Source organism: Acomys russatus, chromosome 26 (assembly GCF_903995435.1).
Source record: "Acomys russatus chromosome 26, mAcoRus1.1, whole genome shotgun sequence".
Lineage (NCBI taxonomy): Eukaryota > Metazoa > Chordata > Mammalia > Rodentia > Muridae > Acomys > Acomys russatus.
Genome location: NC_067162.1, coordinates 9,808,773 through 9,820,192, shown reverse-complemented (window position 1 = coordinate 9,820,192; position 11,420 = coordinate 9,808,773). Strand labels below are relative to the sequence as shown.

At 47.1% G+C, this 11,420-nt stretch overlaps 1 protein-coding gene across 1 annotated transcript; it reads right to left on the bottom strand.

The window, feature by feature from the left end:
• Window positions 1–1,799: 1,799 nt before the first annotated feature.
• Ucp1 (uncoupling protein 1) lies at window positions 1,800–9,915 on the bottom strand. The gene is made up of 6 exons (XM_051168510.1): window positions 9,705–9,915; window positions 8,886–9,084; window positions 5,852–6,052; window positions 5,646–5,747; window positions 4,550–4,730; window positions 1,800–1,939 (listed from the first exon to the last, which is right to left on the bottom strand). The coding sequence occupies exons 1-6, from the start codon at window positions 9,828–9,830 to the stop codon at window positions 1,825–1,827; spliced, it is 924 nt and encodes a 307-aa protein (XP_051024467.1). The 5' UTR covers window positions 9,831–9,915; the 3' UTR covers window positions 1,800–1,824.
• Between the last annotated feature and the right edge of the window lie 1,505 nt (window positions 9,916–11,420).

The following is an 11,420-nucleotide window of genomic DNA, read 5'->3' as shown; positions in this document are numbered from 1 at the left end:
CCCTTGTGTCAATACTAGCTGTTTTGAAAACCCCACGAGTGCCAAAGAAAGGCTCTGATCACCCCAGCTCCTGAACGTACAGCCTGAGTCAGGACTGTTTCAGTCCATACCAGATTCTGCTCTCACAAGGCTTGGTGAATCGCTCTGCTCCAACCGCTTCCACACAGGCGGGAGGAGGAGCACGACCCCTGGTGGTGTATCGCGGAACTGCTATGATGGACGCTAAGAGGTGAGACCGTGCATATGATGTGGCTTACTGGATCAGGCTCACCGAGGGAGTCAGCTGGGAAGTGATACCTGTTCTGCCTTCCCTGGCATTGCAACCTTAAGTACTATAAAAGGTTTCTCTCAAGCGACCTTCTCCTTCAGCTCAGTGGCTTGCGAACCAAGCTAATGGCCATGACTCTCAAACAGCCTGGCCAATAGCTTCCTACACCTACACAAGAGTTTCAATGCCCTTTGCTGTCAAGGCCTAAGGGGGCGGGGTGGGGGGTGGCGCTCTGATGCCGCCTAGATGCTCCTGAAAGCTACAGCCCAGGGCTGCAGAGGGAGATGGAAACACAGAATCAGGCACCCTGAACCCAAACCTGGCCAAGGACCACCCTCGGCGGCTGCTCCCACCCTGCTGCCAGCTGTTGTCATATATACCGATGGATGCAGAAGTCACCGAAGATGAGCATTTGAAGAACATGTTCCTGCTTGCCTACGATTTCTACGTGGTGCCAACTCCCACAAAGCAGACTGTCACAAGTGTGAGGCCCAGGAGGGGAACCCGCCAAAGCAAACACAGCCTGAAGCCAGCTAAAAGAGTCCTAACTGCCTGAGGACTTCCTCGTCCTTAGCTCTGGCTTCAATGTGGTGTCCTCCCTGCCTCTTTCTGTTCTTCTGAGTGCAGTTTGTAGGGAGTCAGGGAATAAAAGAAAAAGAAAAAAGTTCACTCCACTGTTCCTGGTCATCTTGGCATTATTGTAGGAAAGGCACAAGATTCACCAGCAGCGAATGACCTTAGTGACCAAATAATGAATCCCAGGTCTCCAGCTATGAGTTGTCATAGCTGCCATAAAATACTGACTTCAGACATCTGTATGAAGCGAGTTAGTTTATACTTCGGATTATGAAGAACTTCCCTCACTGAGGAGACAATCCTTTATTCAAGCTGAGCCTTGACTCTTAAATTCAGCTATAGCCTCCTCCAAAAGACAAATTGTGCTTGGAATTAGCAATACTTTGTTGATTTTATTAGCTGTGAATTGTGGTTAATAAATAAAATGAATCTGCTACACTTCTTTTGGTAGCCTTCTCCTCCTCCTCCTCCTCCTCCTCCTCCTTCTTTTTCTTCTTGAGACACCCTTTCTCTGTGTAGCCCTGGCTGGCCTCGAACTCACAGTGGTCGGCCTGCCTCTGCCTCCTGAGTGCTGGGATTACAGGCGTGCTCCACCACACCTGGCTGAAAACTTCATTTTTAAGTGTTTATGAATGTAAACTCTACCAGTCTGAACTGTAATTAAAATTATTTGTATGCAGTCATACAATCCCAAAAGACCAGTTAAATACAACACCTTACAGGCATTTTCTTGTCAGGATGTTACTAGATGCTATGCTTTCCCCCCTCCTTAAGCCAGTAAAAATGAAAATTATATGTATGTATTAGTTTTTCCTTTAAAAAAAAAAATTCAAAGGTATGTCAAAACTCTCTACCGGAAATGATCTTTTAAGGTAAATGAAGCAAATAGAGCTGTTTGGTTGGTTTGCTCGGTTGGTTTTATTCACGCTCTCCCAGCATAAAAATCCACTGATAATACAGCACCATTTTCTCCAAGCTGTTTATGTGGTGCATTCCACTGTCTGCCTTGACTTCGTTAGTTCCTTTTTCAGCTGTTCAAAGCACACAAACATGATGACATTCCAGGACCCGAGTCGCAGGAAAGAAGGCACAAACCTAGGGAAGCACACGGCACCGTTCTGTTAGCTGTTCGAAAGTCATAAAGCAGGCGGGCAGCTTGCCTGAGTCACAACACACAAGGAAGGAAGAAGAAAGCATTTGGTGGCCGTCTTTCCCATACGGACAGGCAGGCTTCCTCTACGGCTTCAGAGATGACTCAGTGATTAAGTGCACTGGCTGTCCCTCCAGGTGACCCAGGTTCGATTCCCAGTACCCACATGATGACTTACCGTCATCCACAGCTCCAGGTGCAGAGGATCGGATGCCCTTCCTGTGTACCAGGCATGCACACGGTGCACAGAAAAGCATGCAGGCAAAACATTGGCATACAATTTAAAAAAAAAAAAATCTATTTGGAGCAGATTTAACTGTCAACACATTCGTCTTCTGGAGCCATCCATTCTGTGTAGTTTAGTGGAATTCCTCAAACTCAGAATGGACTGGGTCACATTCAGACATTAGGAGTCTCTGAAGAGCTGCCCCGGGGAAGACAGCATGGGCTTCATACCTGGATGGGGTCCACGTGCTGGCTGAGCCCTTTGCTTCTTCCCTTTACTTCCTTTCTTAATAGTTTCCTACTTCTTGTTTAGGAAGTAAAGTGAAACAAAATTTCACCCCTTACCCCCCAAAAAAGGAGGGATTGCTGGACAATGCCATCTCAGAAAATAGGAGATTTGCTTCAGCGTTGACAGCTAAATCTGCTTTGAATATATATATATTTAAAAAGAAACCTTTTCTGCAAAAAGTACCGCCTAGTGAGCTATGTCTTTATTGTTCATTTTAGTTCAGTTTTGAGAGTGGGTCTTGCTATAGAGCCCAGGGTGGCCTGTGTAACACAGGCTAGCTTCAGACTGTTAGCAATCGATACTTCTACTCGTGTCTCCCCAGTGCTAGGATTACATGTATGTGCCAACATCTCAGCTTCCCCAGTGAGCTTTTACCCTTCCAGGTCTCCTCATATAGTTTCCTTGACTTCCAGATGCAGTGTGTGTGTGTGTGTGTGTGTGTGTGTGTGTGTGTGTGTGTGAGAGAGAGAGAGAGAGAGAGAGAGAGAGAGAGAGAGAGAGACAGACAGACAGACAGACAGACAGACAGACAGACAGACAGACAGAGACAGAGAGACAGAGAGGGAGGGAGAGAGATACACACACACACACAGAGACAGAGAGGAGGGAGAGAGGGAGGGGGAGAAAGACAGGGAGAGAGAGAGAGAGAGAGAGAGAGAGAGAGAGAGAGAGAGAGAGAGAGAGAGAGAGAGAGCAGATATAAATAACATAAGAACTGACATTTCAATGGTTTTCAGCATCTAGCTCCACAGCATCAAGTACACATGTGCAATGTAAAGTAAATGCTGGTGTTGGGCTCCATGGCGTTTTGTTTCCTGGGACCCTTCATTCATTAGACACTAGCTCTCTGCGTCCCCTGTCGAAGGTTGACTTGGGTGTTCCTCAGCATGGCCGTCTATTTCCGCCCTCTTCTTGAGCAAGATCTCTCCCTGAGATATGAGGCTCAAATATTAGGCCAGCCTGGCTGGTCAGCGAGCACCAGGGAACCTCTTATTTCTGCCCCCCCAGCACTGGAATTACAAGCATGTGTCACCATGCCCAGCCTTTACTAGGGCTCTGGAACTGACTGCAGTCCCCATGTGTATGTGACAAATGCCTTACAGACTGACCCATGTCCTGTTTTATTGACTGATTGATTGAGACAAGGTCTTGTTCTGTGGCTGTGGCTGGCCTGGAATGCATTCTGTACTCCTGTCTGGTCTTGGTCTCATGGTAGTCTTGGTGCCTTAGCCTTCCATGGTCTGAGGTTACAAGTGTGTGCCACCCAGCCAGATCAGTTTGTTTAATTTAGCACTATTTGTCAAGATTATCCCATATTGGAAAATATTTTAAAATTTGAAAAGCAACATTTTAAAAAATTTAAATTTTCAAAAATCAAATTATTATGTGATTAATAATTTATAAGTGGTATATTAATTTTAAGTTAATTTTATAATGTATATTATTTGTATTAATGTATCATGAGAACAGATAGACTTAGAATTTTATGTAATATTATGATACATTCATATTTTAGCTTATAAATCTTGGAGCATGGCTTTATAAACCAAAAGGTTACAAAATATTACTATTTTATATAACTGTAATATTTGTTGAATGCATTCTAAAAACTAGGCCATATTGTATTTTGTCAGAAAAGTGGTTTCCAGTATAACACAATATTACTTGGTGGGAAAATGTTATCTGTTTCTCAATAGTACTTTCAAAGTGAATGTTATCATTTTTCAAGCAGGATTTTCTGTGTTACATTTTTTGTGTGATTTTACTTGAATAGAAAATTTTTAAATTAGGTTAAGGGCATAGCTTAGTGACAGATCCCTTGTCTGGCATGTGTAAGGGCTGAGGTTTGATCCCCGTAAGTGCTACCAAAAACAATTAATTAACTGTTATTTTCTGGCAGAGGACTTGGAGATATAGTTTGAGGAGGCCATTGCATGGTCCAGGCCTGGTAGGCAAAATGTCAGTTGTTTTGATGAGACAGTGTCTCAACACACACAGGCCCCTTAAACACATTATATCACAGAGACAGGTCGTATCTTACCCTTTGAAGAAGGCTGTGGGTCCTTCCTTGGTGAGCATGGTCATTGCGCAGTTGGGTACACTTGGGTACTGTCCTGGTAGAGAGTTGATGAACCTCGTCTTCACCACATCCACTGGAGAGGCCAGGAGTGTAGTACAAAACCCGGCAACAAGAGCTGACAGCAAATGGCATGGAACCTCATCTGGAAGGGACCAGTGAACAGGATCAGCACCAGGTGCCTGTGGTTGGAGTTACCTGCCAGATACTTGTAAACCCATTAGTAGAAGCATGTTAATAAGATATCTTTGGAGCAGATTAGCATATAAAAACCAAGAATATACTTGAGCTAAAAAAAAAAAAAAAAACCATGGCTGATGGGGCACTGCTGATCCATTTACAGATTTGTTATTTTAGGGAAACACTGTTTTCTTGCTGCCTTGGACCTGGTGTAATGTCTGATACATAAACAGCTAACACTGTTCAATTGAATGAAATTCATCAAAGGCGAAGATCCATGTCTGTGGAAACAGTTAGAATATGGTGTGGATCAGATCAGTGGTTAACTCTGCCTGTGAGCTGTTCTTGGCTGCCTCCTGATGCAGCGGGCCGAAGAGGAGCAGCTCAATGGAAGGTCACTTCTCTGTGTTAACGGAGAATACTGGCGCCACATCCCTTTGCTCAGTTTTTCACTTTAAACTTTAGGTTTATTTTGCTGCCTAAAAGATTACATTTGCCAGGTTCAATGGGACACATTTTTAACCCAGCACTTAGTGACCAGTCCGGTCTACGTACCAAGGTTTGAACTAGCTAGGGTTACATTTTAACTCTCTCTGTGTCTCTGTTTCTCTGTGTCTGTCTATATCTCTGTCTTTTCTGTCTCTGTCTCTCTCTGTCTGTCTCTCTTTGTCTCTCTGTCTCTCTCTTTGTCTCTGTGTCTTTCTGTTTCTCTCTGTGTCTCTGTCTCTGTCTCTCTCTCTCTCTCGCTCTGTGTGTGTGTGTGTGTGTGTGTGTGTGTGTGTGTGTCTCCTAGAATTAAGGAATCCAATATAATACAGTGTTATTTTAGAAACTCTAAGCCAAGATTGGGAAGGCGCGGACATGACTGCCCGGGAAGTACCTGCCATTATTTTGTTGTTCACAAGGGCCCCCTTCATGAGGTCATATGTTACCAGCTCTGTACAGTTGATGATGACATTTCTCATTAGATTAGGGGTTGTCCCTGGAGAAAAACAAGACAGCGTTTAATAAATGAAGTGTCTAATAAAGGTGCTGCTCACTGGGTCAATGTGCCTCAGTATGGAAGTCCACCTGGCAGCTAGCTACCTTTCCAGAGTGTTGACAAGCTTTCTGTGGTGGCTATGATTCTGTAAGCGTTGTAGGTCCCGGTGTAGCGGGGTTTGATCCCATGTAGATGGCTCTGTGCTTGGAGTCGGACTTTCACGACCTCTGTAGGTTGCCCAATAAACACTGCCACACCTCCAGTCATTAAGCCAGCTGAGATCTTGTTTCCCAAAGTGGCAGGCTCTATCCAGGAAGAATAAAAGATTGGTTAAGAAAAGAAAGTCAAGACACCCCACCCCTGCCTCCTAAGGCATCCACATATATTTTTAATTTTTAATTTTTTGGCTAGCTGTGTGTGTGTGTGTGTGTATGTATGTGTGTGTGTGTGTGTGTGTGTGTGTGTGTGTGTGTGTGTGTGTGCACCAAGAACAACCTCTGCCCATCCTTCTTCAGGAAGCCATTGTTTTGCTTTCTTTTGGAGACAGGAATTCTTATTAATGGACAGCCTGGCTAGTAGACTGGCCTAGCAGGCCACTGTGCCCCAGGCTCTGCCTGTCTTCAGCACCCGAGTGCTGGACCACAGGTGTTTGCCATCATCACACCTGGGTTCAGGTGGTGGGGAGAGGTCTGGGGATAGAACTTGGGTTCTTGCACTTACAAGACGAGCTCTTTGCTGACTGAGCCATCTCTCTAGCTCTAGTGCGTTTACATTGCGTCTTTTCGTCTAACGCTCCATCAGATGATCGCGTTTGGAGGCCGTACCAACTCACAATACACAATAGCGCTAGAAAACTTCAGTAGCCTAGGCTTCCCCCCCACCCCCACCCCCAGCCCATAATGAAGACTTTCAAGGTAAAAGAAAACAAGGCCTATTTAAACAGAGGCTTGGTTCTTTCTGGAGTTTAGCTTTCTCTTTCTTTCCTGTGTTTAGCTGTCATTTTCAGTATTTCCCAACCCAGAGGAAACACTGGATCACCAGTGTTGCTACGTTTCCCTCTAGCAATGACAATGTTGATTATTGAATTTAATGCTCCCAGGGAAATATAAGACATCAAGTAATGTTTAAAGGGACAAAAAGCAGGACAAAAACGTCTGTGTGTTAAAATTTTGGGGGAAAAAAAATCTATTGCTGAAGATGGTTCTCATTTAACAAAACTTCAGTGAATCCTGGAAATGCAATAGTCTCTCCCGTTGTGAACATACAGTCAGGGTTCAAGGATGTCCACTCAGTAAGGCCTTTCTTTGCTTTCTACTCCTCCTCCAGTCTGTAAAAATAGGGATACTGACAACATTGCGTGAGCTCACGGGGTATTGATGAAGCTCTCAGCTCACAGAAAACACACAAAGCTGGTAGCAGCCTTGTCTCTGGGTGTGACTGTAGCTCTACTTCCCCCCACCCCACTCCACCCCCACCCCCGTGGTTCCCTGCCGGGAGCTGAGCAGGCAGCAGGTGTTTTTATAGGTCATCGCTGCTGCTGGACTTCACCTGGCGATGCCGTCCATCCTGAACTCACTGCCTCTGTAAGGGGCCCCTTTAGTCGCTCGCGCAAGACACAGTCGGTGTCTTTATTCACAGACCCGAGTCATCTTACGTTTCTGCTTTACTCTTCAGCCTAGCTTTCCGCCACATTTAATCGTGTTCATTTATTTATTTATTCATAGCATTCTGATTGGCATTCTGAGTCTTCTTCCCTGTATACGATGGAGCTCACCACAGTCGGTTCTGACTTACGATTTCATAGATACCTATTCTCTATTGCTGCCAGAGTAATCTTCTGAGGTATAAATATGCTCATTACACTTGCCTAACCCTGTTTGTTTGTTTACTTGACACAGATTTTTCCAGGTGGCTCAGCCTGGCCTTGAACCTTGCTCTTCATGGCTCTGCCTCCCAAGTCCCGAGACTCCAGGTACATGCCACCACCCCTGATGGCCCGCTTAGCACTTTTCCAGTGACCTCCTATCACTGTATGGGTAGAATACAGACTCACTAGAGTGGACTGCGAGGCCCTTTGTGACTAGTTCTTGCTTCTCTGGACTCATTTGTCCCGTCTCACCAATGCGCACGCCCTCTCTGCCCTGCATGTCCACTCTACTCCTCACTGACATTTTGTACACAGTTGTCACTTGTCGCATAGCTACTGGCCCCCTGAAGTCTCCGACTGTTCTCTCAAGGGTCAGTCTAGACACCAGCTCTTCAAGAGTCTTGTATGATCCTGTCACCTCACTGTGCCCATTCTGCAATGCCTTGCAACACAGCATATGCCATATGGCTGTGTAGTCAGCTGAACTGGGGGGTTGGGGGGGCACCTGTCACTGGCCAACCATGCACAGATGGTCTCCCCACCCATGAAAATACTGAATCAACTGAAGAAGCACACACAGAACTCAACACTCCCAGAATATACCTCTTTTTTTTTTTTTTTTTTTTTGAGTCTGGTATTCCCAGTGATTGATTTAAAATGTGCAGGAAACCACCCGAACGGGCCACTCTAGGTATGTCTCCTCTTGCTGCCTTTACCGATATGACAATGCAAAGCTGATCTAGAGACATCCAGACCCAAACCCCTGGGATTCTGTGTGGATGAGTGTTACTTAGACACTAATGCAGACTTGGGGAGCGTGGTGGTCTCTCTTGGACTTCACACAAGCTCTCTAGGCTTCTCTGCGTCTCTGCTGTTTGTGAAGGTCTGCGTGGATTGTTTTATAGCCCACCCACACTTCCCATGAAGAGACACGAGCTTCCTTCCCTCACTACCCAGTTGGTTTTTACAAGTGTAAACCTGAGGTGAAGAACTGATTTATGTGTCTCCTTTTCTTTCTAGGAGAAGAGGCAGTGCAAATATTGTCCTTTTATCTTTTTTTCTTTCTTTCTTTCTTTTCTTTTCTTTTCTTTTTTCTTTTTCCAATTTGTTATGAACACCACTACACTTTGTGCTACTTTGGATGACTTGAGGACGCTAGGAAGGAACCCAGGCCCTAGCCCAACCTAGGCAAACACAGTATCACTCATTTTTGAATTTTTGAGTAGAGCCCGGTCTGGGGCATAGCTCCCCCCTCCCCCAGCACTCCTTACTTTCTCTCTCTGAGGCGAAATACTCTTGGACAGTATCATAGAGGCCGATCCTGAGTGAGGCGAAGCTGATTTGCCTCTGAATGCCCGCAGGCAGACCGCTGTACAGTTTCGGCAACCCTTCTGTTTTTGCCAGGGTGGTGATGGTCCCTAGGACACCTTTATACCTAATGGTACTGGAGGCCTGGCCTTCACCTTGGATCTGCAAATCAGAAAGGCGCAGGTCAGAGGGAAGTGACTGTCCATTAAGGAAAGGGGGGGTCTCCTGGTGAGGAGTAAACGGGACTGGCGCAGGAAGACTATGGAGACGCCGTAGATAAGGCTCTTTTTATGAATTTCCTTTCTCAACAACCTCTCCTGCATGTCCCTCCGTCCCTCCGTCCCTCCATCTCTCCCTCTCTCCCTCCGTCCCTCCCTCTCTCCATCTATCCATTTATCCATCTCGAAGGTGGAGCTGGCTACAATGCAGGCTCTGAACACCTAAACAAGGTACCCGGGAACTCTCCGGAGCCACCAAGTGCAGGATGGGACAGTACCCCAAAGAATCAAGGAAAGACAAAAGCACCATGCTTGTAAACTCTGAGGGGTTTGTCTTGGTTGTTGGGACCCCACTTATGAAGCGTTTGGTTGACGTCACTGGTAACCCATAGCCCGCAGCTATTCCGCAAATCCGAGAAAAGGGTCCCATTTCCTTTTCTACTGCACCCAGTCCCAAGACAGAGCCACACTGAGAAAGAGTGGTTAAACCACAGCCCACATCACAGGGATGCCTGCAGCAGACCCTCTGCCTGCAGAAGCCTCGCCAAGTTCATTGAACTCTACCTGAAGCCGGACTTTGGCGGTGTCCAGCGGGAAGGTGATGATGTCTGCCAGGCAGGCCGACACGCCCGCGGAGAAGATCTTGACCCCCATGGTGGGTTGCACTTCAGAAGTTGTCGCGCTCACCATCTTGGCTCTGAGGACGGAGAAGCGCAAGTGCAAGTCCAAAAGGACTCAGCCCTGAAGATAACAGCGGCACCGCTGCCTGATGCGGGCACCGAACCGCGACTTCCGACTTCTGGGACAGGTACCCGGGGCCGGGTGCGGCGGCGCTGTGGAGGAAGGAGCTCAAAGGCGAGCGTCCCTTCGTCTCGATCGGGCTTAGAGGATCCGCTAAGCCCGGGTTGCCCTGCACCTCTGAGCCCTGGCCTGGGAGATCTATATAGCCCGATTGCTGGAGGAGGGGTTAGGGGCAAGCGGTTGTGTTGGGGCAGGTCTCCCAAGACCTGCCAGTGGGACGCGGCAGGGGCGTGCCCTGGGGTGCGGAAGCCTCTCAGCCTCGCGTCACTCCGAAGCCCTAGTCCCCGCACCTCTGATTTGGCACCAGTTCCCGGTGATACCCAGAGGACACACCAAGGGACTTCACTTTTCAGCTGCGCAGCCACGACTGAGCGGGGCGCAGAGCAGGGTCTGGCTCCCTCGAATAAGCGCGATCTGATCTCCGAAATAAAAGTCCCCGCAGCAGCGAACTTAAGCCACAAGAGGCTAGCGCTGTCCTGTAGGATGCACATCCCAGTCCTGCGCTCTTCCCTGACACCTACCCGGCTTCCCTTTCTTCTCTTTTCAATTCCGAGTGTACCTTTCTTTCATTCCTTTCCAAATGCCAATGTCCGACTGAAGAGTGTGTATGTGTGTGTAGGGGTGCGTGTGTGTGTGTGTCGGGGGGGGGGGGATCCATGTGAAAACTAATAACAGTCTAAAACTTTACAAGAAAGCCTTTTGCGTGATCACTTTTAGTAGGCAGATGTCAAATGACCTCATAGCCATGCTAGTGAACCCTTGTGGGTCTCTGCAGTCTGGGAAATGACAGCCCTTTGCCCCTTTGATGAATTCTTAGCCGGGAACACTAGAAGGAACAGACACAGCTATGCCATCTATCTGACCAGCTTCGTGACCCTGAGAAAGCCCTCCAGCTTTTGTTTGTGATCGTGTCAAATATAGTCGCAGATTTGAAATCCTGCTAACCCTAGCACCAGTTCAGACTTTGTAATTTGGGCTCAGTGGAGGGAAAGTTGGTTTTTTGTTTGTTTGTTTGTTTTGTTGCTTCTGCCTTTGAGTGAAGATTTGGTACAAACACTTAAAAAAAAAAACGTTTTAAAGCACTGTTTAGGAAAACGTGAGAAAGAGAGCAAGCTGGGTCTTCCAGTTTCACGCAGAGACACCAGAGAACCTTTGGATGCTAACCGCCTCTTCCTTAGCATTCAGGTTATTCAATGTAGTCCCCGGGAGGGTGAATGGAAGCCGGACTCCTCTCCAGGAGTGTGGTATGTAAAACAGAACGCCCCTGGGCACCACGTTTAAAGGAAAAACTGCACGTGCTAAGCAAAAACCCAGTCCAGAGGGGCTTCTGGGGCCTGACCCAGAGAAGCAGCCATGAGCAGTAGAGGCAAGTGCAGGGCGCGTGTGAAAACAAAAGTGCTGGGGGGAGCAGAATGCCTTTGGTTGGCCTGGTGACTGGGAAATTGAAAGATGGAGAGAAAGGAGAGACAGAGGCAAGAA